Source organism: Nothobranchius furzeri, chromosome 1 (genome assembly GCF_043380555.1).
Source record: "Nothobranchius furzeri strain GRZ-AD chromosome 1, NfurGRZ-RIMD1, whole genome shotgun sequence".
Taxonomy (NCBI): domain Eukaryota; kingdom Metazoa; phylum Chordata; class Actinopteri; order Cyprinodontiformes; family Nothobranchiidae; genus Nothobranchius; species Nothobranchius furzeri.
In genome coordinates, this window is record NC_091741.1 from 65388126 (window position 1) to 65415341 (window position 27216).

Genomic DNA, 27216 nt, shown 5'->3' on the forward strand with positions numbered 1-27216 from the left:
GATAGAAACCAGCAACCCGAGAGAGAAGCATCAAATCTCCACCGCCGGGCCCTAAGAGTGAAGGAGTTGGCATTACAAAGAAACAAGCAACAATTATATGAAGATACACTGAATCCATTGTTAAGTATAGTTACAAAGTAACATATCTAAACCACCATAGATTCCCGAGCAGCCTCTGTGCAGAGAATAGAGTTTACATAATCCAGGGGTGAGGCGCTAACAGCTAGTCTGGGTGCAGCCAGTAGCAAAAGCCCTTTTGTGACCCTAAACCCCATTGTCCCAAAGGTCCTACAGAAGTTCATGCGACGTTGTTTTAAATCAACTGAAGATTAATTTATTTAAATCTTTTGTTTTCTGATTTTAATTATCTTTCATTTGTTTTATGCTATTTTGCTGTTTTGTTTTGACTATAACAGCCTTGTTAATTGCTCCTTAAGGATTTTTTAACCCTTGGCTCGGACCAGAGCTTCAGACTCTAGAGGTGAAACATCTTCCAGGACAGCAGAAGTTTGGATGTTTTTACTGTAAGGAACAGTTGAAGAAAAATCTAAGATCTGATCGGGCTTGTACAGAAACCTGCAGCTCCTGAGGGCTCTTGGATTTCTCTTTCTCTTTTTTTTTACCAATCTGGCTCCCCCCCACCCCACACACACACACACACACACCCTCACTCCCCCCCCCCCCCCCCCCCCCGGCTCACATCCCAGATCCAGCCCTCCCTCTTCCTCAGTCTCGCTGCTGCCGCTCTATGAGTCGCTGCTCTGCCCGCCGCGGTCCGCTTCTCTTGGTCTACCTGTCTCCTCCATCCATTCATCCGTCCACCCCCCGCCCTGCTCCTGCCCCCCACCCCCCCATCTCGGTGCGGACATGCTTCCTGGGGTCTGGAGATGAGGCTCCGAAATGTCTCATTCCTGACGGTCTTGTTGTTCGCGCTGAGCGGGCTGGTCTCCCTGTCCTGGTACACCGCCTTCAGCAGCTCCAGAGGTAAGACCCGGTCCGGTGTGGGTCTCTCTCTCTCTCTCTCTCTCTCTCTCTCTCTCTCTCTCTCTCTCTCTCTCTCTCTCTCTCTCTCTCTCTCTCTCTCTCTCTCTCTCTCTCTCTCTCTCTCTCTTGCTCTGTGTGCGCGAGTGTGTGGTTGTACGCGCGCGCGCGTGTTACCAGGTTGTGTGTTGCGTGGATGTTGCGGAATTGGAGGTGATGTGTTGATGCACGGCTGCGGGCTTTAGAGGAGCTGGAGGTAAAAGGAGCGCTCGGTTTATGGTTCATCATATCCCGGCTGTGTGGGGGTAGGGGTGGAACCAGTGATGATGATGATGATGATGATGCTGTTGGTCGTTTGGATTGTGATGCATCATGGGTACGGTGATGAAGAAGATGAGTTTGGTGTATTTTTCTTTCTCCTCTTTTCAGTTTCTCTAAGGTGATGAGGGAGCGCTTGGTTTAGGATCAAGGACAGGCCTGCTGGACGGGTTGGTTTAGGTTAGGATAAATCCTGCAGGAGTAGGATGAAAAGAGGATAAAGAGGATTTGAGTTTTTCATATTGATCTAATAGCATCCATGAGCTGCCTTGTTTCATTCTGTTATTGCCACATTTTAAATCAGACATCTTAGTCCACAGGTCCACCATCCTGCAGGTTCTAAATGTTCCTGTCCCGTTCCACCTGATCTGAATAAACAGCTGATTAACAGGCTTCTGCAGACCTCTAGTTCCTTCTGAATAAGGTGTGTTGAAGCTGTGAAACCTCCACCACCTGCAGGATAGTGGACCTCCACAACCATGACTGGATAGATTTAAAGTTCTGAGAACAAGGAGAACTTGATAAATGTTACACTTAGGCCGAGGGGAGGATTTGGGTTTGATCTGGTTCCTCTTCTCTGGAGATGAATTGTGTGCAGCGCGGTCAGAAGTGCATTTGAGAAGCAGGTCTGATCCAACCGCAGCTTGACTTTGTGCTTTGAGGGAATGCTACAGATCCATCATGTGATGCATGAAGGTAGGAGACCTCATGCAGGATTTGTTGGATCTTAATAAAACCCCTGGTCGTTGGGTTCTTGGTAGGCCTGGTCTACCTGAGAGATGTTTTGGTCCTGCTCTTGATGGTGTGGATTCCCATAAAACATCTGGGGATCAGGACTTCCTCTTGGCATCAGTTTAAAGCCAAGCATGAAGGTGATAAGGATTCAGATGGGACTCTCTGAAGGTCCATCCTGGTCTAGTCTCTGCTAAACAGATTATTTTCTTTTTCAGCCATTCTGTTGTTGTCTGAGCACTGACCTCTGAACTCAATGTGAACCTTCTGGTTTAAATGTTTTGTGAACAGTCTTTCCTTGATGCACTCAGTTTTTCTTATGTTCTTTTGGTTGATTTGGTGCTAAATAAACACACCTAGGTTATTGTTGGATCGTGTTCTGGTTCCGGTTCTTGCTGTCTGTGAGGGAGGTGTGTCTGTTAGAGGATCCCTCATCACAGGATTGTGATCTAGGAGAGCAGCTCTTGGTTCTGTTTGTTCTCTCAGCAGGCGGGTGGTGCAGCTGTTACGGAACAGCTGACAGACCTAAAAGGGGGCGTTTGGTTTGTGACACTTGTCCTCCTGTGTGTCGGGTGGTGCAGCTGCTTGCTGTGAAATAAACTGCTGGAGTTTTCTGCTTTAGGAGGAGTAAATCATCCAGGATTTCTCTGTGCTGCCTTCATGTTCCAAACGTTTAGCAGTAAAATGACAGGAACCTTCAGACTCGCGTCCACCAGACTGCGTCACCTCCTGATCATCATCTTATCGGTCCATTCAGCCTCAGTGTTTCCTGTGTGAAGCCTAAATTAACAGCAGATGTTCTTCTGGAGAAATGATGCCTTCAAACCATCTGACCGCATGCAGAGTTTATTTCTCTGACTGGATCAGAGTCCCTGAATGCAGCATTCTCTTAGATCAATTTACCCTCCTTCACTTCCGTTCATTTATCCCTTCTTTTTTGTCTTCTGCCACAGCGTCTGTTTTGGCCAGAAACATAAGTTTCATCATCCAGAGTTTCAACAAGAACAGTTTACTTAGAAACTTCCATTTAAGTGATTGTCTGTCAAATCAAAGTTTACCGATATATCAGTGTACACACACACACACACACACACACACACACACACACACACACACACACACACACACACACACACACACACACACACACACACACAAAACCCATTTTCTTAGTTCTTCATGAGCCGCTCTGGCTGAAGGAAAACACAAAAGCAGCTGCATGTCAGGCTGTGAACAAATAAACATCTGGACTAGGAACCCTCAGATGGCCTGAAGAACCTGCATGGGCCCCTGCTCAGTCGGGTTTATTTGAGAACATTGCTACCACCTTCTTCATGGAATAAAAATTATTTAAAACTGACAGATTAGGTGATTTTGGGGAAGCTGAAGTCACTTTAAAGGCGAGAGAGAAAGAGAAATGATCTTGTTCACGGTGACTGTTGTGGATCTCCTTGCTGCCCTGTGTTGAGAACTTCAGCACAAACGGTGTGTTTTTCTCTAAGCTCCACAGATTTGGACCCACTCACCACCAGAACTGGACTGATTCAGGAGCTCTAAACCTACTTTTACTTTTTGTACTTTTGAATCATAGTTTTTCTGAATCCTAAAGCGTGTCCAGGTTGGCGAAGCTGCTGTAGAAGTTCTGATGGTCCAGAATCAGATGAGCTTCAAACAGAGAGCAGGACTCCTTCTAGACCGAGGGTTCTTCCTGTTTCTGTGTAGGTACCTGAGCTTTCTGCTCTGAACCCACCAGGTAGTCCAACCGACTCCTGAACCCGAGCCCTCTGAACAAAACGTTTTTACCTTCATGTGAACCATTAGTAGGAACCTAACGGACGAGTCCAGGCTTGCCCTCCCAGCGTTGTTTACTGAAGCTGCAGGTTTCCCTGAAATTCCTGAATTGAAGGAAACATTTTCAGGATTTTTCTGCTGTGTCTCAAAAAAAATAATAAATAAAAACCCAATAAAACTCAGATGGATTTCTGTCTTGTTTCAGATCTGTTTGAAAGGTTCTGCTGAATTTTTCGACTCTGGGTTCAATTTCTGAAAGTCTGAGGTAATTCTGTAAATTAAACTTCTCGTCTGAGCTGAGTGCTTCTAAACGGAACCACTGCAGAACCTGAACAAACTGCACCAGAACCAGAACAAAGATGGAATTAAATCAGGAATTGCTCAGAGACCCAACTAGAACAGAGCCAGCATTCGTTTATCTCATGCACTAATTCATTTAGCAACTGTCCCAGAGAAGCTATGCACTTGCCATGTAACTGGAGGGTTGCAGGTTTGAATCCCACTCAGCCTGTTGCAACCGTTGTATCCTTGGGCAAGACACTCCACCTTCCTTGTCAGCTGGTGGTGGTCCGGGGGATTTAGTGGTGCCTGGTGTGCACAGCAGCTCCACCTCTCAGTGTGCCCATGCAGGGGTAGCCGTGGCTACACTGTAACTCAATCTCTGCCAGTGTGTGAATGACTGTTGTGATGTAAAGGGCTTTGGGGGGTTCTAGTACTCTACATCTATAAATCAATCAAATTAAATCAAATCAAATATACTTTATTAATCCCAGAGGGAAATTAGAGAATACAGACAGTTTACCACTGATTCACTGCAACAAACAGCCACTCGGATCATTCCTAGCTGACTGAACCAGCCCAACACCCATGGTCCAACAGAACAGCACCAGTGTGAGTCAGATTCTGACTTCAGTCTGTTTGGATGATCAAATGTCAGATTAGAAAAGTCACATGACCATTACTCATACCACACACACACACACACACACACACACACACACACACACACACACACACACACACACACACACACACACACACACACACACACACACACACACACACACACACACACACACACACACACACACACACACACACACACAACCATAAGAATCGATGTATGTTTTTGTTTAGTAGTACCCAATATTATGTTGGTGGGTGATGTTGCAAAATAATAAAAAGGGTTCATTTGATTTATAATTCCTCAGAGATGGCAGCAGTGTGAAAGGTTAGAGGTCAGCAACATCTTTTAATCTATTCCCGTGATTGACTGGATCTACGTGGTTAGGATAAAGTGTGGCATCAAGCTGTGTTCATTTTGTGTGTGTGTGTGTGTGTGTGTGTGTGTGTGTGAGAGAGAGAGATAATGGAATCATTAAGGTCCATTTTAGTTAATAATGTAAACAAATCTAAAATCTGACACAACCCAGAAGAGACTAGATCTACCAGAACTCTGGTTCTGTTCAGACACAGCGTGAGATGGATGAGAGTGTCAGCGTCAGATACAAAAGGAGAATCCACTAAAGACTCATTTAATAGAAAGGAGACCAAGTTAATCACTTTTACCTATTTGTCCAACCAAAGAACTTTTAACTTCTACTTAAATAACAGAAACCACAGCTGGATGACCTTTGTCCCCTGAGGCAACTTTGCAGGAGAAACCTTGATGTTGCAGTGATCTGTACCTCCAGCTGAACTCAAGAGAACGTCACAATCCTCCTCTTCCTCCTGGCTTTAGACTGGTAACACAATCTCTGACAGTTCAGTCAATACGAGGAAAACTGAGTCTGTGTGTGTGTGTGTGTGTGTGTGTGTGTGTGTGTGTGTGTGTGTGTGTGTGTGTGTGTGTGTAACATGAGCCTCAGATTAACTTTGTGATTCTTGTTACAGAAGCTGTTTCTTGATGTGTCAGTAACACTGTTTGTGTGTGTATGTGTGTGTGTGTGTGTGTGTGTGTGTGTGTGTGTGTGATCACTTTACATCCCATTAACAATCAAGTAATAAACAACATTTTACCTTATTCAGTCACTAATTAAGTAAAGCTCGCAGAGGACTTGATGGATCAACTTTAGGTCATTACAGAATTGATCAGAGTTGAAAATAAAATCTTCATTTTCTCCATTCTGGTGTGAATAAATCTCTAAATAAATATATAAATAAATGACTTCAGAGTTTTGCTAACACGCAGAAACAACCCGGAGCAAGACGCCGTTTCAGTGTGTCGGCTGCGATTCTGATTGTTTACAGTAACTTCCTCATTCAACAGCTGGTTATAAAGTCATCAAACAGCGCCGATGCAATAGTTGTACGTTTACATTATTTATTTTAAAAATCAAACCTACTAAAAGTGAAATAAACAGATGATTTTAAATTCAGTGTGAAGGATTGAGAAGAGAACCATCTAAAACTTTGAATCCAGATGTTTAAAGGTCAGACTCGGCATTAAAATTGTAGAAATTCAGTATAACTGCACTTTACCATCTATATAAATATGAACTGGGTTCACTTTTTCAGTTTGTGAAATAATTTTGTTATAAATAATTACAGAAAATCCAAATCCTCTCCTCCAGACAGTGAAGGACTGTGTTCTGCATATGTCACTCCAACATGGTAGCCGCTGTTGCTAGTATTGTGAATAACTGTTATTTGTTTACTGTCGTGGTCTTAATTATTATGGAAAATTATGTTTACAGCTGCAGCAAAAGGGCCGAGCCGCATGTCCGTGCCCTACACGCATTTTAAAATAATATCGGTCTGATCTAAAATAATAACCGACATCTCTGGAACTGCACCGCTGCTTCTGGACCCCAGACAAGTCCCGTTAGCATGACTGCAGCAAAACTGCAAACCGTGTTAGCTCTGGTTAGGAAAAAAAAAACAAGTCATTTGGGAAAGGTACGACCACACACACACACACACACACACACACACACACACACACACACACACACACACACACACACACACACACACACACACACACACACACACACACACACACAGATATATATATAATCTAAAAGATAATCCCCATATTTCAACAATAGATCTTCCTGGGACCGGTAGAACCTCCGAGCCATCCTGGATTAGTGCAAACAACGAGTCAAATTAACGAGTTCCTTCAGCGTCAGGAGGATTTATTCTGGTAAATTATCGGTTAAATATTATCTGGAGTCATCAATATATACATGCAGCGGTAAAACTGGCAGCACATAATTTCATTTATCTGTAGATTATTGAATTATGTTGAGACAGATGGGGGAGCTCAGACCAGCTGAGAGCTCGTCAGCGGTGGAGCACAGAAATGAAATATTTAACAAAAGTAAACAAACTGTAGCTATTTTGGCTGGGAAGATGAACAGAATCCACCTCGGTGTCCAAATCGAGTCACGGGTCTTTCGAGTCAAACGGTCCGAAACATGTCTGCACCTCCAGCTAGCGGGGTCGGAGTTCAGTTGAACTACTCAGGTTAGTCCAATATCCCTTCTCGTTGCTGTATCCCAGAGGAAAAACAAATCTGACAGACTAGCAGAAGTTTCAGAAGCTACATCTGACTGATGACACATTGTTCTCTGCTATAACGCTAATGCAGAAACACCGGAGTCGTGGGTTGTTTACTATAACTGTTTCAGCAGAGCTCCTGGTGAAACATCGTCAGCTGCCCAGGACCTAGACCAGAAGTTAGTTTCTGTTGTTGCCGCTCTAGTCAAAAACATCAGATTTTCTTAAAATTCCAGCCGTGAAAATCCAAAAACCTTTTTCATCTGAGGTTTTAATTCTTCTATTACACATGCCATTCAAAGGAATTTTGCCTCTGGACAATATCTTTAAACATTTTGCTCCATTTGATTTACAAGTTTCAGCTAAAACACACAAAAAACCCAAATATTAACATAATATTAAATAGCCGTAATTGTTCAGTTTGACCAGTGTTCCTGTCCTGAAGTCACAAATTATTTCTGTGATGCAAAAAAAAAAAAAAGACTCCTCAGACTTAGGTCGGAATAAATAAATCTATTTAAACTGAACCAAATAAATCTAAAAGATGTAGAAAGAAAAACACAAACATGACGGCGATGCTAATGTAAAGAGGTGGATTAAAACTATTTAAAGTAATTAAAGTTTGAACTATTAACATAGATTTTTAATTTAAAAATTAGAAACCATTAAAACTAAAAGTAGAATTCTAAAAATCCTTTAAAACTTTTAAGTAATAAAACTTTATGTTTAGTTATTCTGCAGAATCAGAGTTGCACAAAATGGGATTAGATTAAATGACTAATTTCTGTTCTTCACAGTTTTGGTTTGTTTGTGTTTGAATCAGAGAGTCGTGGAACAGCGATTCTATTGTCTTGTTTCTGGTTATTGTAATGTGTTAAACAGACATCAACACTGCTGCAGCGTGTGTGTGTGTGTGTGTGTGTGTGTGTGTGTGTGTGTGTGTGTGTGTGCGTGCGTGCGTGTGTGTTTCCTGAAGGGCTCAAGACACTGTGAAAGGAGCTGATGAATATTTGATGTGCGTTCCTGCAGGTCGGGTTGCTCTCAGACTCACAACGGTGTGAGAAACACTCACGTTGTCTTCTCACTGCAGACTGAAACCTTCCTGTTTCTGTCACATTCAAATCAACAAACGCTTGACTGTTTTAATCTCACGGTTTTGCATCCTGTTAAACACAAACAGGAGTCATAAACTTCTGTTAAAGTTTAGTCAGTTTCAACAGAAAACTTCTTGAAGTTTGATTCATAAAAGTATCAAAGTTCAGAGCCCCAGCGGTCCTCCTGCTGCTGCTGCTGCTGCTGCTGGTGTGTGTCAGGAGCTGAGAAACGAGTCAGTGATGCAGGATTTCATCCACAGCTGGAAGAATTTCATATGTTGGTTTAAATTATTTCACAGAGATCTTCTGTCTGCAGAGTTTTGACTATATTTTTCTCAACATTGTATTATTTACATAGTTTACGCTGCAGATAAAATCACTCCTTTAGAACTGGTAGGTTCTTTTGGACCCAGAGGAACCAGTGCAGACACAGTTCCTTTATTATTTTCAGATTTATTCTTTTGGTTGAAACCAAAGTTAGTTTGTCCATTTGAAGCTGTTTTTAGACCCATTCAGTCCAGATTTATGTTCTAACTAAAACAGAAATAAAAGTCAAAACGGATCGCACAGAAGATCCATTTAATTTCATTTTAATAATGTTAAGAAAAAGAAACGGATGACGGATGGAATGGATTTCAGCAGGAGTAGGTCTACGAAAGCCTCGGCTGTTGTGAAACCTCTGAGGGCGTTTTATCAGACGGACATGTGACCCGGCTCCTTCAGCATGTGACAGAGATTTAATGTTTCTGGCCTTGACCTTTGACCCCATATACTGACTGTTTTTATGAAGACAAACAGTCTTCATTCTGCAGCTGAGGGTCTCAGAACTGTTTAGGTCTGGGTCTCCTCTGATCCAGTCAGACCTTTAACCGTTTACACCTGCAGGCTGCAGCTCCTGAAACATAAGGATTTATTGGTTGTCTATTAAAAACTGTTTTATGCCTGGAAACAACACAACTCTGCTGGTTTGGATCATCATGTGAGAAACTTTTATCTGTTGGTTTGAGTTCCTCTCACTGTGGGAGACGTGACTAAAAAAGGAAAAAATGCGTTCACAGAACTGTTATCAGTTTGTTTAATAATTCAAACATGAATCCATTGAAAAGGAGATCACATGTTGGAATAAAACTCTTTGCTTCAGCAGTCGAGTCAGTTTCAGGTTCCATTCATTTCCATTTAAATTTATGTTATTGGAGGTTTTTATTACCTCACAAGCATGCTTTTATTTTGTCATGCCCCCCGAATGATGAGCACATCTTCCCCTTCTGAAAGTCACCCACTGCCTGTACACAGTCAGAGCGAGTAAAGTTGGCAGAGCGAGGGCAAAACACAAGTAAATTTGATCTCATGGTTTGTTTTCTCATAAGCTTCGTTAGCTCTGCTGACTGCTGAGTTAAACCCTGGAAAGTTTAGGCTTTTATAGAATCTGACAAACTCTTTTCTTTTCCAATCAAACCTGCTGGTGATCAATGTGATGTTTTTCTGAAATTAATCATTCAAATCTGTGATGATGTAAACATGAGGATGTTCTTTAGTTCTGCTGAGTGAAGCTTTAATTTTGATGAGCTGCACGGCAGCTTTCCAGCTGTTTTTTATGTGAACAGAAATCAATTCAGCGTGTTTCCCAACTCGATGATTAATTATTCTAAATAAGCACTTGTGTGGCTTGTGTCTTTTTAATGATGGCTCAGGAGGACAGACAGAACCTGTTTTAGTGTCCATCGGATCTACTTCTGCTCATATATCTCTGGTTCTTATCAGTTCAGTCCAGCAGAACCGTTCTGAGAGGCTTTCTCCTTCCAGCTGCAGACTGGTGGACTGCGCTCCAGTCGGAGCCTTGAGCAATAGGTTTTACTCAGTTGGAGCTGAGGGAGACAGGGTTAGAGGTGCAGGTTTTAGACAGGTTACCTGTTTCTGAGGTCCTCGGATAGAGCATCAGTTCAGAACTGAGTCAAACATTTTAGATTCTCTTTAGAGTCGCGATAAATGAGAAGAATAAAGACAGGTGAGCAAAAGCTCATGAAGGAGGGGGGCAATGAGTCACAGATCACATATCAGCTTTAGTCTCTCACAGCGAGCCATCTGCCTACCAGAGACTCTGTGTGTGTGTGTGTGTGTGTGTGTGTGTGTGTGTGTGTGTGTGTGTGTGTGTGTGTGGGCACACTGAACGCTTATTTACAGTGTGAGCAGCTTGAATGAGATTCACTTTCATCCGATCAGCTGTTTAGATTGGTCTGTCTGCTCAAGTCGCATGACTCTACACACACACACACACACACACACACACACACACACACACACACACACACACACACACACACACACACACACACACTGAAAAGAGAAAAATAAACGAACCAAAGCTGTCAATTTCTACACTTTCTAGAGGCTTCACACTGAATTCCAGAGTTCTGTGATCCAAGAGGCCTGGTCCTGTCTAGATGTTCCAAGAATCTGTTGAAGTGGTTCTGATTTGACTTCCTGATGGACTTATTTGGACTCTGTTTCATTCAGTGGTTGATTTTAAGAAAAATCCTTTCTAATTAACTCAGCGGGTGATTAAAGGTTCTACAGCAGAAATGAGTTAACTATCTTTTAAAGCTAAGGAAAAAAGCAGTGAGGTTTGATTTTTTTTGTTTCTTCTTTAGTTTCTCTGACATGACATAAACATCAGAAATGTTCTATTTCAGATCAGAAATTCAGCACGAAAAGAAAACATTCAGTAGATCGCTCAGCCACAAAGGAAATCATTGAGACTGGTCCAAGGATTACTCCAGATTGTAAAACCTGAAGTTTGGTTTTTGTTTAACTAGTGACTGTTTACGAGGATCCAGAGGAACCATGAGAGTTGAATCAGGTAGACCTGAGGAACAAAGAATGTCAAAGTTCATCTGGTAGCAGAGAAACCCGATGATCGTCTCCGTCCTGTCGGAGCGGAAAGTGTTCTGAATGTTCTGGTTACCTGGTCCCTTTTTCTGCTTCCCTCCAGATGTGGGCCCCTCGATCCTTAAAGCCGTCTTTGTGTTGAGTCTTTTTCCACAGAACGCCTCATTCAGGAGCTGCTACCTGACTCTGGTCAGCTCCGCCTCCCAGACGGGCTAAGGTGGCGTCTGGCTGTCCGCTGATTCAGAACTGATTAAACCCTCGCCCAGCCATCTCTTTACATTCACATTTAACGGAGGTAAATCCTGTTGGATCCGGAGCAGCGGGTTCTGAGCTTATCACAAGGCTGGCCTGGGATCAGACCCTTCACCCAGAAAGACCGGCATCTGTTCCCACAGTAACAAAAGCCTGTCTCCCCTGTAGGTCCCCCCACCCCCCACGCACCCAGAAAGACCGGACCAAATCACAAACAGCTGTATGCAAACACGGTTCTGACTTTTGTCCAGCTGTTTGAGTTCAGAGGGAAACTCAGAAACTAGAACCCTGATTGGCTCTTTGGGTCCAGACACAACCAAACCAGAAGAGCTGAATCTCTTGGATAAGGATGTTTAACTTCATTAAACACTTCCTGAAACACTTTTGATGACAGGTGAACTTCTTTGGAAACAACAAGAGTTTCAAACTCTGTGCAGAAGCTTCAGGTTCTCTGAAGGAACGTCTGTAGGACCGCGTCGGTTATCATAAAGATTTTCTGGTTAAACAAATTCACAAACAAAGAAGCAACACAACTGTGAAACTAAACATCTAAATGCCTCCAGGGTTCCCTAATCAGGTTCTCCTAGGATGTGAATCCGTTTCCAGACCCACCTAAACAGAACCTCACAGTCAGATCTGCTCAGAACTTTGTTACGACCTCCCACCAATCCATCATTATAAGATAAAACAAACAAACAAAACACAAACAAAAAGCTTCATCAGTGTTTCTGTTAGAACCGTTCTCATGGACCAGTTTTAGTTTGGACTCAGGAACTCTGGAACCCAGAAGAGTTCCATCAGGACCATCAGAACCTCCTCTAGACCTGCTGGGACCTTCCTCAGAAACCTTTAAAATTTTGAGTGATTCTGGACATTTTCACTGTGAAGGAATTGAACTAGCAACCCCTCATTCCCCAGGGAGGAGACTTGTTTATAGATAAGAATCTTGTTGCTGTGGCAACAGAAGTAGTCTGTCTGTCAGGCGTCTGTTCCCACGGTAACAAAAGCCCCGTCTACCCTAAAGTTTCCATTCATAGCGATGGGATCTGTGTGTGTGTGTGTGTGTGTGTGTGTGTGTGTGGGTGGGTGGGTGTATGTGTGTGTGTGTGTGTGTGTGCCAATAATGTGAGAACTTTTTGAGTCTTCTGAACTCAAAAGACTTCATTGTTAATGCTGGGATGAAACTAAACCCACAGTCTCCCAAATGTTTCCTCTCATGAGTCTGATTCTTTCTCCCCTTTTGCTGGAATTTGCTCAAAACTTAAAATCATGACTTGGTCATTGTTGGTGCCTTGATCTCTTCTGGGATTTGTGGTTCTGATCCAGAACCAACGGCTGGTTGTCAGCTGGATCTCTGAGAACATCTGGAGAACACACACCTGACCCATTTGAATGGATCTCCATTTTTTGATAAGGTTTTTAGGATCTGAGATTATTCACTGAGTTTAAATTAGGAGAGATGCTCCTTCAGTTGGGCGTGTCTATAAACTGGATTACAAGCTGCTGCCATCAGATTCCAGCTGCTGCTCAGGGATTCTCAAACATCTGGAAGCAGCTGGCTGTGAAAGTGTCTGAATGAAACCAGAGTCTCTCTCTCTCTCGCTCACACACTTACACACATACGCACACACACACATACACACAGGCACACACACACACACACACACACACACACACACACACACACACACACACACACACACACACACTACTCACAGCTGCAGGCAGGAAGACACACACATGGCTGCCTTGTTTATAAAGAAGTGATACTTGAGATGAATGTTTGTGAGAACAACACACTCAGTATGAAGGCTGACACACACACACACACACACACACACACACACACACACGCGCACACACACACACACACACACACACACACACACACACACACACACACACACACACACACACACACACACACACACACACACACACACACACACACACTCTGGGTGACATAATGCAGCTGCTGCTCTTTAACTGATCCTGATCCGGTTCAGAGCTCCTGTGATGTTTTAAAATGGTTGTGACTGAGGAGTTCAGACTTCATGAATGTTTTTGGACTTTGGCTGATTTGAATGGAGATTTTTACGGTTTTTTATTCATGAACCTTCACCTCTGAACCAGAAAACGTTATTTTAGCTCCAACAAGCGGATTCTCAAGCATGTTGATGTTTTTCTGTTGAAGGATTCTACTTTGGGTCTTTGATTTATTTGTATTATTATATTGTTTATAAAAGATTTTCTGATATTTATTATATTAAATTTGTTATATTAAAGTCTTTAATAATAGTGTCTCCCCAGTAGGCCCCCCCCCATCCCCTAACCCTAACCCACCCAGAAAGACCGGACCAAATCACGAACAACTGTATGCAAACATGGTTCTGACTTTTCTTTATATAGATTATTAAAGACTTGTATGTCAAGTTTGCTTTAGACCTCACATTCTTTATTATTGATTTACTGGATTTTATTAGATGTTTCTGGTTTTTATTGTCAGTTTTTCTCTTCCGACTGAGCTCCCCTGTTCAGACCGTTTCACACACAGCAGTCCCGTTTCCTTCAGAGCAATCAAACAGATTCAACTGGCCCCAGGTTTTAGTCTGAGCCCAAATCTAACCTGAACTCAGACTCACTTCAGTCAGATTATTTTTAGGTTTTAAAGATGCCTTGTCATCCTTCAAATGATGTTTTTCGAGTGATTTTAATCTATAACTCTATTATTTATTTATCCTTATATATATTAAACCTGGATTTTGAGATTTGTGAGGATTTTTTTCATCTTTTAGCTCTAATTTGATTCTCAGAGTTGCTTCACAAAAAACTTATTTCATAAACATCACAAAACTGAAACTTTTCCTCTGAATATTTTTCAGAGATGCTCACAGTAAAAAGTCTGTTCAGATTTTCTGGAAAACTCCTTCAGGCAGAGAATTTCCAGCCGTCTCATTGAGTCGGATCAAAGAGCTCAGTGTTGCTCCGGCAAACAGAAAAGGCTTCAATAAAACTCCAGTTCAGCCTGTGAATATTTAGGTTTAAAATCATCAGTTGCTTGAATAAACAAAGAGAAGGATCTGACAGAGAAAGATATGGGCTTGATTAAATGTTTTTTCCTGTTTATTGAGAAAAATGAAGCTTTTCACGTCTGATTTTACATAATAATAAGTTTCTCTTCCGATTAATAGAATTAATTCTGATTTTTTAATAATAATCTTTACCATTCTCAGGAGATGATTCCCAGAGAAAACAGAGATCCGCTCCAGAGTTTAGACTTGCCCCGTGCTATTAAACCATCCAGTAATTAAACCATTTTGTTAGAGTTTCTGCTGTAATCGGGTCATGCAACATTTTAGAAGTGTGTGACATGTCTGTGGGTCTATCTCGTGATGGGGTGTGTGTAAAAACATCGCCGTGGCAACTGTGGCCCGTCCACCTCCTGGTTGATGGATCAGAAGCGGTTCAAGTGTTTTAGAGCATCCACAAACCACAAGCTGTGACCTTTGACCTATAGGCCATGTCCCTGCTGATGGTGTGTGCCTGTGTGAGTATGCATTTGTGTGTGTGGGTAAGTGCGTGTGTGTATATGTGTGTGTGTTTTAGTATGCATGTATGTGTGTGTGTGTACTGAAGTTTATCTGTGCAACTCATCATGTTCTGGTGTTTATAGAAGTTTGTTTACAATTTAAAAGTGACCTCGTGACCTCAGAAGGTTAAACATCATGATGTGTTTTTAAATCTCGTTCTGTCAGCACTTCATCGGCTCACAGCATCTCGTCACATTAATTATTTACTGAGTGAATTAACTCTCTTCTGTCTGCAGCACGTTGTGCAGACTCTGCGTTTTAAACACAAACCATCGATAGGAGCTGTCCCTGGGCTGAAGCATGCTTTCAAACGCTGGACAACATAAAGAACACACAGAGCTCCACTTGCAGATGATTAAAATACATAACATAAATCATTTCTCTGAAATGCTCAAGAAATAAAAACTTCAGACCTGAAAATTGTCTCAGCATGTGTTTAAAATAAGACGAGTGGAATTCCTTTTACATTTTTTAGAAGACTGGGTTATCACTCTCAGCAATTCAGACCACAGCTTAATCCATATTTAATAAATACTATCATAAATAAAATGATAAATGTGCTTCTTAAAGGGTTTTCTATAAACATCTTCTCCCATTTTTATTTGTATTTATTAGAAGGCCTCTGCATCTTGCAGAGTGTAACTCATAAAAATAATAATAAATATAGGTTTATTTTGAACAATGTTTATTGAATAGAAGATTGTTTATGTTTCCTGCAGGCCGGTTTAATGAACACAAATCCTCTCTGAGATTGGAAAAGTAAATAAAGAATTGATATTTTCAGGAGACTTCAGGCACCGGTTTACATCAGCAGGTTGCAGAGTTGAGTTGTTTAGTTTTTAAGATTGAAAAAAAAAATTCTGTGAACACGTTACAATTTATATAAATGACCATAAAACAGGTGGTCACCAGACCTATTAAGAAACGGATTAACAAAATTATTCCTGTAACTGTAATCCTGTAAATTATTCTGCTTCAGCCGTCAGCCACATGAAAAAAACACAGACAGACAGAGCTGCTGTAAAAGTAGAGAAAAGCTGCTATGGCCCAGAGGTCCATACTGGAAGTTGAGGGCAAGGATGAGAAGGGGGAGGAGCATGTATGTTTGGAAATTAAACTGTATGGAAAATGATTATTGGATACCAATTTTTAGAAAAATGTTTTAGACATGTCAGTTGTGTGTCATGCCCTCATTCTTCTATGTTAGCTCGCTCTGACTGTTTAACACAAGAAAGATGTTCAGTCATCAGAAGGGGAAAGAAAGGCAAGACAGAACAATGCTCACAAAGTGACATGTAACAAAATAATTTAATAAAATCAATTTTAATTTATTTAGTACTTTGGTGTGCTGTCCTCAGCTGCTGTGTGTTAATCATCATCCCAAAGGCTGACTTCAGGGGAAACTCCGCTGACGATGAGCTGCAACAGAAAATAGATTTTCTCCCAAAATGTTTTTTTGCTATTCTTTTTAACTAGATCTTGTTTCTTTACTGATAAAAGTAATGTGTGGAACATCAAAATGGTTTCCCATCAGTGTCTTAATCTATTCTTTTGAAAATATTTTTTTATCATTTTAAACCCAACTTTATCCCCGCTTCAGCTTCTTAACCTTAAAAGACCCATTCAGGTGATGGCTTTCCCGGGGCTTCTGGGTAATGTTGTTGACCTCCTGGCTTAGGTGGATGCTGTTCCCTTCAAGGTTTCCTCAGGGCATCAGGTGTGTGCACACTAATGAGAGAACAGGAGGTCACAGGTTGTGTAGTGACACGTAGGACTGAATAAACGCAAACAGTTAACGTTTCCCAGGCAGAGCCGGTGGGTGGGTGTGACCTGGCGTGAAAGCAGAGAAGAGCAAATGTGAGTTCTGTAAACAGGAAGCTCTTATGGGCATGTGAGACGATGCTGGAGCAAACTGTCTCCTTAACAAATGGAAAGGTCTCTGGAGAATCAGCACTCGGCTGTTTGAATCGTTAATCATCACGTCGTTCTGGCGATCATAAAGGAAGGATGACGTACTGTTCATACAAAAAGCTACATTCAAACATTACAGGATTTTTTAATCATAAAGCTAAAATACAGAATGATGTTTGGAACCTAGGTGGTTCTGATGATTCTGTTCAGAGATCCACTGACCTTCTGGAGGAAATCTCATGTCATCCAATATTAAAAGCTTCTGTTGTTCAGATACTTCATGCAAGGTCTGCGTGCATGGTGTTATGATGATGGCGGCGGTGGTGGTGAGGAGGATGAGGTAGAGGCAGGGAGGCATTCAGGATGAAAAAAATTTCAGGAAAACTTACTGGCTGTGTCTGTCTGAAACCTGAGACGCCTGTTAGCATGCAGCCTGTTGGCCTGCTGCTGCAGCCTTTGTTACCACAGCAACTGCCTCCATGCATCTCCATCTCTCTCTCTCTCTCTCTCTCTCTCTCTCTCTCTCTCTCTCTCTCTCTCTCCCTCTCTCTCTCTCTCACACACACACACACACACACACACACACACACACACACACACACACACACACACACACACACACACACACACACACACACACACACAAGAGGTGTGATGTCCTCCAGACTGTGAAGCGTGTCCTTATCCTCATCACCGTCTCTGCTGCAGCCGAGATAACACACACACACACACACACACACACACGCACGCGCACGCACGCACGCACGCACACACACACACACACACCTGATTTATACCCTGACGCTCGCTCCTAGCTGATAAAACACTCTCAGAATACTAAAACAGGACTGGGTCAGCACCAATCCGGTGAGCTGTTCTGTTCTACTGGAACAATCATCTGGTTTATTCAAATCCAACATATTTTAGTGTATTTACAGAACAAAAGCGGGGTTTGGATCAGAACCATCACAGATGTGAAGGAAAGCAGACAGAAAACATAACTTGGTACCAAACAAAACAGGTGATCAGAAACGGGTCATCAGTCAGGATTTGGTTCTGGAGATCCTTGTTGTTCTGTATTTTTATTTTTTTTTACTCTTCAGGTTCTATTCAGAATCATCTTGGTTCTGTTCCTCAAGTTGTTAAAGTTCTGACTCTTCTTTTGAGTTTTTTTTTATTATCCTTCAGGCTTTGGTTGTGTTCAGTATCCGGTCTGGATCTGGCTTTTATTTGGGTTCTTCTAGGTTCTGGTTCTGGAGTCTGGACTTGTGCTGTTTCAGGTAATGGTGTTGATACCTTTGATGTAGTCCACAGGTCAAACATTTAGTTCTGATCTGGACCTTTTCCTGCAAAGTGTGGGTTTTGATGAGGTTTGGACACAAAGATCAAAAGCCAGGACCAGGACCCAAACCTGGAGAGAGCTGCTTTAGGTTCTGTTTTGACCCAGAACCAGTGCAATTTGTTCTGATGGGTAAAAGTACCAGAAGACAGATTAAACTGATCCTGATTCTTTAAAAACTGGATCAATAAATTTGAGTTATTCTAATGAAATACATTGTGTTTCCTAAATAAAATAAAAAAATAAATCTTAAGATCAGAACCAACAGGATAACACATCCAGGTCCAGTCTAACCCAGAAGAACCAGTGAGTGGGTCGTATTGTGTTTCATCCGGCACTCTCAGACAAACAGCTGTATCGATTAAAGTTTCAGGTGGACCAGAACCACTCGACCCATCGACTGAAACCAGAACTCATAGGAGGAAAATCCACTCAAGAGTCTGATGAAGTGTCAGATGGTACTGAGTTGCTTCGATGATCTGGGCCTGAGCAGAATCGATCTCTGCTGCATCTTTGGTTTTGTCTAACTGGACCCTGATGTCATCAGAATGAAACAGAACCTTCTTTCAGAATTGCTAAAAACCAAACATCAGAGCTTTTTTGATCATAAACCATCATTAAACTCAAATAGAACCTATTTTTGTTTTACTTAGGGCTCATTTTGACTCAGTCTTCTACATTTGTTCAGTTTTGTCTTTATGTTTCCTCGTTTTCGTCCATCTGTTAATGTTCCCACCATCAGTGTTCTGCTCCGATCCGTGTGGGTTAGCATTGGAGGAGTAGAAGGGAGCTTTGTCTCATCTTGGTTCGCCCTCCAGAACCCTGTGGTGTTTGGCTCTCATCACTCCGGCTGATATTTTCAGAGGTGCAGATGAGATTCACGCTCCTGGAGACAGTTTGGTTCCTCACCAGGTTTCTATGGGATGGCGCGGCGCCTATCGCTGTTTAAATCAGCGGGAACAGCAGAGGAGGGCTGTGGGAGTGGTGAGAAAAATCACAGGCAAGGTGCAAATATTAAGATTATTAAAAGTTTCAGAGAAGCTTGATCAGAAACAGAAAAGAAGAGAACAGCTGATGGGATGGAGAAACAAGCTGAAAGAGGTCAAAGGTCACTGAAGTGGAACAGGTTTATGTTCCACTTGCTTGATGAACCACAAGGTGTCAGGGCTGAGGACCCGGTGTCTCAGGTGTCCCCCACACACCTAGAGACGTCTGGTATTTCACAGTAAAAAAACTAAAAGGTGTCAGATAAGTACAAGAAAGATACAAAGCGAATAAAAATTAACTACAAAACAACAATGAAAAAATCATCCAAATAAGAATAAAAAAGAACTCAACAGCTGCTAAGGCTCAAAACCACTTAATGACAACAAAGAAGCTGAAATGAGCTGCCTCAACGACACACAAACATCTGACACTAGACCCAAAATGATCAGACAACAATACAACAAAACACGTACAATGTGATTTCAGAAACACACAAATGGCTACAGTGGTGCCTGACATGAGCAAAAGGAAAGAAATACAAACACAAAAACAAAGACCAAAAAACCTAAACACACAGACACCACCTGAAAAACGTTTAACACGAAAGACAGAAACTTAATTCAAAAGCAAGCTGTTTAAAAGTCCCATGCTGTTGGTTTGGTCTGGTTCAGGTCAGTTCTGCTGGTGATGCCTGCAGCACCACTGTTGTAGTCATGTTAACTAGCTGTATCATTTCCTGGGGCCTGATTTATCAAGCTTGCTTACGCACAAAACGGGGTCGGAAAACTGCGTAAGCAACTTTCCATGCAAACTTTGGGATTTATGAAAGAAAACTTAGCGGAAAAATGTGCGCAACTTTTAAGTTGACTTACACACATGTTGGACATGGAGAGCACCTGCAGTGCTGCTGCTGAGAAGGATACAATTATGAAATCCTGCAGCATTATCACTTGTACTGCTTCGTTTTCACACAGAACAAGACCAACCACACGCACACACTCACGCACGCACACTCACACAGCCTGAAGCGCAGAATACGGAATGCAGAATATCAGCAGGGGGACAGATTGAGACAGAATGTCGTGCGTCTGTGACAGTGTGTGTCCTGTCACTGTGACCCGACTGATCATGCGCCCTGGCTACTTGAACAGGGGAGATCTCTGTTTGGCTGACTGGTTAGCGCACGTGACTTTCACCCAGGGGTCTGGGGATTGAATCCCAATTGGACCTTTTTTTTATCCGCCACAGATCTTTCTGAAGAACTCACAACATTGACGGCTTCAGCAACGTTGTGCCACTTTGTGGATTTTCTCTTATTTGTTTTGCAAAATTACTTCCTTTCATTTCTCCACTTCACCCACAAGTACCTCAATTTCTGCTTCTGTGAAGTAGCGCTTCCTTGATCTGCCTTGATCTACGGTCGCCATGTCATTGGCGGAGCGCTGCAACAGCTGGCTTATGTATACACATGAGATCCACAAGGCACTTTGCATTGACTATTTATGACAGTAAGTGGGCGTGGTGAGGGCGGGATGTGATTAAAATGCAGCTGAGAAACATTCTAGATAGTTTCCGATTTATGAAGCGGAGATTGCGTGCAGCTGTGCGTACTCCATGTTTGATAGATCACAAACCTACTTGGCGTAATTTTTTTTGCTGAGCTTAAGTACGGTTTTAGTAAGGATTCTACGCAATGTTTGATAAATGAGACCCCTGTCCATTAGAGAGCTTCCTATAGTTCAATAAAATGTGGTAATTGAAACTGATACCTTCCCCTACACACACACACACACACACACACACACACACACAGACACACACACACACACACACACACACACACACACACACTCACTCTTGCTGGAAGGAAGATGATGTCATTGTTTTGAGTCCCCACCTTGACTTGCGAAGTGTGCTCACACTCTTCAGAATCCTTCGTGTGTGTGTGTGTGTGTTTGTGGCATATTGAATAATTACAGAATGCCACTTCTTCATTCCTGCTGTTTTGCTCTGTTGTGCAGATTTGTTACAGCAAAGCTGCCAAGTAGCCTTTGAGCAACAAGATAAAATAAACTGTCCAACAACATAAACACACCCTGACCTTGCACCTGCTTGTTCCTGTAGCAGAAGACAAATGTTAATACTTTGCAGAATTCTACCGACGGAGCAGAAAAAGCAGTTCAGCTCAGTGCGGCTAAATTTAAAAATGGATTAATAATCTGTCTGCAGGTGGATTATTAATCCACCACCTCTTTCTTTGCTTCAACTCCATCGGAAGAAAGCCAGGATAGAAGGTTGGGTCTTCATAGCTGAGAGCCTGATCAGACTGAACCTCTGACAGCAACACATTCACACATCACCATCAACGCTAAAACAGCAAAGTACACACGTGCCGTACGTTGTGAATCATTGACCAGAAGTGGACTCAATAATAAGAGCTGGATCAGCAGAAAAAAGACTCAAACTCACAAAACTGAGGTTTAGGTGTGGTGGTGTCATGAGGAAAAGGCCGCATAAAACAACAAGACCTGATGTGGACTATAAATAACTAGAAGTAAAACGTTCTGGGACAGAATCAGAACCAGGTGTTTACGAACGGGTTCGATGAAGGGGCAGAGGAACGTAGATAACTAAAGTCTGGAAATCTAATAACATCAAAATTAAACAATGAAAACAGACTCTGAAAACCGAACAAGCAACTCCTATCTTAGTTTTGATATGCAAGTGAAACCCAAAAAAATTAGAAAATGGTGCAAAGCTCATTTATTTCAGTAATCCAATTTAGACTGAGAGACCATCTAAAGGCTCAGGATCCCTTTGCAGGTGTTTAGGATTCATTAGCTGATTAGAGTGGGACACTTTGAGTCTAGAATATTGAACCTTTTCAGAATATTGTATCTGAGATTTTGAATGTGGGGTTTTCATACGCTGTAAGCCATAATCAGCACAGTTATAACAAATAAAGACTTGAAATGTCTGGCTTTGAATGTAATGAGTCTGTCTCATTTATTAGTTTCAACTTTTAAGTTGAATCACTGACAAAAATAAAGTTTTGCTCCATAGACCCTTAACTGTGAGTCATCCTGTGTGTGTGTGTTTGTGTGAATGGGGAGGGTAATCTCATTACGGTGATAGTAGGCTCTCAGATTATTACACAAACACACTTTAATACAGGATGACTCAACCTGCTCTTTCAGCTCAGCTTCGTATGACAACAACAAAGTGAATGTGTGTGCGTACGCGTGTGCATGTGTATTTGTGTTATATTGCACTATAGTGTATAGTATAGGATTACAGTATTTGTCTACATTCACCTGTTAATCTGAGCTCTGCTCTCTCCATGTCCGTGTGTGTGTGTGAGAGAGAGAGAGAGAGAGACATTCGATGACAGGGTGAGGACCTTAAAGGTGAAGTAAGATCAGGATCAAGTTGCTGCTGTTAGAGAAGGCTTTCTGTCTTTGTGAGGAGCTTGGGGGGGGGGGGGGGGGGGGGGGGTGTCAGGCTGTTTATTGTTCACGTTTTAACCTCCTGAGACTGGGTGTACTAACAAGGATGTCAGCTTTGCACTATACTCATACCTGCCCGCTTTCAGTAAATAATAATTTATGAATATACAGGTGCTGGCCAGTAAATTAGAATATCATCAAAAGGTTGAAAATATTTCAGTAATTCCATTCAAAACGTGAAACTTGTACATTATATTCATGCAATGCACACAGACCAATGTATTTCCGATGTTTATTACGTTTAATTTTGATATTTATAGGTGACAACCAATGAAAACATCAAATCTGGTATCTCAGAAAATTAGAATATTCTAAAGGCCAATGAAAAAATGTTTGTTTCTCTAATGTTGGCCAACTGAAAAGAATGAACATGAAAAGAATGTGCATGTATAGCACTCAATACTTAGTCGGGGCTCCTTTTGCCTCAATAACTGCAGTAATGCGGCGTGGCATGGACTCGATCAGTCTGTGGCACTGCTCAGGTGTTATGAGAGCCCAGGTTGCTCTGATAGTCGTCTTCAGCTCCTCTGCATTGTTGGGTCTAGCGTATTGCATCCTCCGCTTCACAATACCCCATAGATTTTCTATGGGGTTAAGGTCAGGCGAGTTTGCTGGCCAATCAAGGACAGGGATACCATGGTCCTTGAACCAGGTGCTGGTGGTTTTGGCACTGTGTGCAGGTGCCAAGTCCTGTTGAAAGGTGAAGTCTGCATCCCCATAAAGTTGGTCAGCAGCAGGAAGCATGAAGTGCTCTAAAACTTCCTGGTAGACGGCTGCATTGACCCTGGACCTCAGGAAACAGAGTGGGCCAACACCGGCAGATGACATGGCACCCCACACCATCACTGACGGTGGAAACTTTACACTGGACCTCATGCAACGTGGATTCTGTGCTTCTCCGCTCTTCCTCCAGACTCTGGGTCCTTGATTTCCAAAGGAAATGCAGAACTTGCTTTCATCAGAAAACATAACTTTGGACCACTCAGCATCAGTCCAGTCCTTTTTGTCCTTGGCCCAGGCGAGACGCTTCTTGCGCTGTTTCATGTTCAAGAGTGGCTTGACACACGGAATGCGACACCTGAATCCCATGTCTTTCATGAGTCTCCTCGTGGTGGTTCTTGAAGCGCTGACTCCAGCTGCAGTCCACTCTGTGGATCTCCCCCACATTTTTGAATGGGTTTGTCGTCACAATTCTCTGCAGGGTGCGGTTATCCCTAGAGCTTGTACACTTTTTTCTACCACATTTTTTCCGTCCCTTCGCCTGTCTGTTAATGTGCTTGGACACAGAGCTCTGCGAACAGCCAGCTTCTTTAGCAATCACCTTTTGTGTCTTGCCCTCCTTGTGCAAGGTGTCAATGATTGTCTTTTGGACAGCTGTTAAGTCAGAAGTCTTCCCCATGATTGTGGTGCCTTCAAAACAAGACTGAGGGACCTTTTAAAGGCCTTTGCAGGTGTTTTGAGTAAATCAGCTGATTAGAGTGGCAGCAGGTGTCTTCTATATTCAGCCTTTTCAGAATATTCTAATTTTTTGAGATACCAAATTTGGAGTTTTCATTAGTTGTCACTTATGAATATCAAATTTAAATGTAATGAACATTGGAAATACATTGGTCTGTGTGCATTGCATGAATATAATGTACAAGTTTCACGTTTTGAATGGAATTACTGAAATATTTTCAACCTTTTGATGATATTCTAATTTACTGGCCAGCACCTGTATATAACAACATGTATTGATAAATAATGTCCATCCATCCATTTTCTGAACCCGCTTGTCCATGCAGGCTCAAGGGGTTAAATATCACTACACTTGTAGTTATTTACAATAATACTTAATGATTTATTATGACATAAAATCTATAGGTTGTCCCTGCATGTGTGTCGTCATGGTGATGACTGGTGAATGTATCCTGAAACAAGCAGTGTGTTGTGCAGTATAAACAATATGTTTTATGTTAGTCATTCAGTGTATTTTGTCACATCACACACCCCTAAGAAGCAGCCTGAGTTGTGTCTTCTCTGTTCTTTTATCTTTGAGCGAGTCAAAGCCGCCTCCGTCCTGCAGCTCTGAGTGTTTCACCCAAACCTCGAGCTGTGTCTGCGGATTAAAGTCCCCGTGCCTGGAACCTGGAAGCAGACGTGTCGGGATGTTTTCTGAACAAAGTGCAGCTTTTCCTCCAGAGAGCAGCAACTGAGTTCCATTAAACAGACAGACTACTGATGATTTCATCAGAGCAGATAAATAACTGGGCAGCAGCATCATTAAAAACTCATCAGCTGTGTGTGTGTGTGTGTGTGTGTGTGTGTGTGTGTATGTGTGTGTGTGTGTGTGTGTGTGTGTGTGTGTGCACGTCTCTACATCTTCTGCAGTCAGCAGCCAAATAAATGTGTGTTTTGTGCTCCTTTAACAAGGTTTCAGAGGAATAATTACAGCTAAACAGAGCACTGCCGTGTGCTGCTAGCTGCTCTGTTTTCAACTGGATGATAAAAAGTTGCTCTAGTTAGATTTGTTGACATTAGGAGAGTTTTTCTGCTTCCTAAACCCATCCATCTGTCATGGTCTGCGTCTGCCCCCTCCTTTATGTGTCTCCTGATGTTTCTCCATCCTCTCTAGGTGCCCCTTTTGTGTCTTCTAGTGCCCTCATGTGTCGTGTCTGCATCTTCCTCATGTGTCTCCTGGTGTTCCCCATTTGCCCTCTAGGTTTCCCCCCTCAGACATCCCTTTCCCAGGTCCTGTGCTCTCTTGACCCCCTCTTAGCTACGCCCCTGTTGTTTCTTTCTATGGTGTTTTCCTTTAGTGTCAGCTTCCCCTTAGTATATTAGTCATGGTTCATGCTTTCTGGTCTTTTGTTTTTCTCCTAGGCCATTTTCCTTTGTTACAGCCTTTCAGTATTTAGTGTGTTTTTCCCACCTCTGTTTTCTTCCTCCTCCCTGATTAGTCATTGCCTTCACCTGGTCCTCCTCCCACACCCCTGCAGCTCATCTCCCTCTCATCCTCCCTGTGTATTTAAGCCCTGTCTTGTCTCAGTGTCTTGTCGGTCCATTGTGTTTGTATTCTGTCAGCGTTTGTTCGTGCTCTTGGTGAGATTTTGGTGTCCTGTGTCCCAGGACTTTTGTTCCCAGACTTTGGTGCTCTAAATGAGCTTTTGGCGTTCTGTGTCCCAGGACTTTTGGATTTTGGCTCGCTGCCTTATGGATTTATTGTTTTCATCCTGCCAAATAAAGGATTTTTACTTACATCATCTCCTGCCTCGTGTCATCCTGGATTGTTGCATATTTGGGTCCTCCAACACCATATCGTGACACCATCCATCCATCCATCCATCCATTTTCTTTACCTGCTCATCTAGGCAGGGTTGTGGGGGATGCCAATCTCCAGCTGTCTCCAGGCAAGCTGCTTCCTAAACACAAGCATAAAATATTTGTATGTTGACTATGACAGCCTGAATAACTTAAAGTGACACTTTGCAACTTTTTCATATTTTGAAGTCATTTCATCTTGAGCCATTATGTGCTAAAATGACCCTTAACAGTGTTAACGAAAGGCCACCCAGCCCCTACCGCCCCCTGTGGTCAGAATATCTCACTTGCAACTTCAGACTGGCGGGTCAGGTGCAGCGCCAGGTATGTTGGGACATACCTGGCGCTGCAGTCTGCTTCCAGCGTGCTTCCTGCATGTTTTAGATCATGAGAACAGCATTAATCTCCTGCTGGAGGGTGGACTCCTCCAACATCTTCTCTGTCCTCTGGTTTTATTGCTCTTCTGTTTCCTGTTGATTTACACCTTTGTGTGAGGTAGAGGCTTTGTTTGTTAAGGGCAGATAAACCACACATCAGAACTCTCACTGGAACCAGAACAAAAACGCCTGAAACTATTGTTAAATGTCTGAATGAAGATGTGCACACACGGGGACTCACCGAAGACATGAAATATTCAAGAGCTGTCATTTCATATTTCTCTCTGCATCAGTCTCAATGCTTCCCTGTGAATGGAGGTGTGTGTGTGTGTGTGTGTGTGTGTGTGTGTGTGTGTGTGTGTGTGTGTGTGTGTGTGTGTGTGTGTGTGTGTGTGTGTGTGTGACAGCTCACCAGGATTACTTTAGATTTATCCTCCACCTCCCACTGACTCAGTGAGGAGAGATCCAAGATTCAACTTTTTATTCCTGTAACCAAACTTAGATTAGGTTTTATTCTCCCTGTTGGTGGTGATGTCCGTTAATCCTACCGAGAACCAATCTCCTTGGGTGACGATAATAAAACAGAAACAAGCCCCAGTTATAAAAACCAGATGGAGGTTTCAGTCAGTCAAGCGAGTTCCTGATTTG

The 27216-nt window shown here is 42.5% G+C and overlaps 1 protein-coding gene across 1 annotated transcript in view; it reads left to right on the plus strand.

Annotated features, from left to right (window-relative positions):
* The first annotated feature begins 734 nt into the window (after positions 1-734).
* LOC107380872 (alpha-1,3-mannosyl-glycoprotein 4-beta-N-acetylglucosaminyltransferase B) overlaps positions 735-27216 on the plus strand; it is a 53857-nt gene continuing 27375 nt past the window's right edge. The window contains exon 1 of the mRNA XM_070554725.1: positions 735-984. Coding sequence (XP_070410826.1) covers positions 888-984 — 97 coding nt within the window. The 5' untranslated portion in view covers positions 735-887. The remainder of the gene's footprint in view (positions 985-27216) is intronic.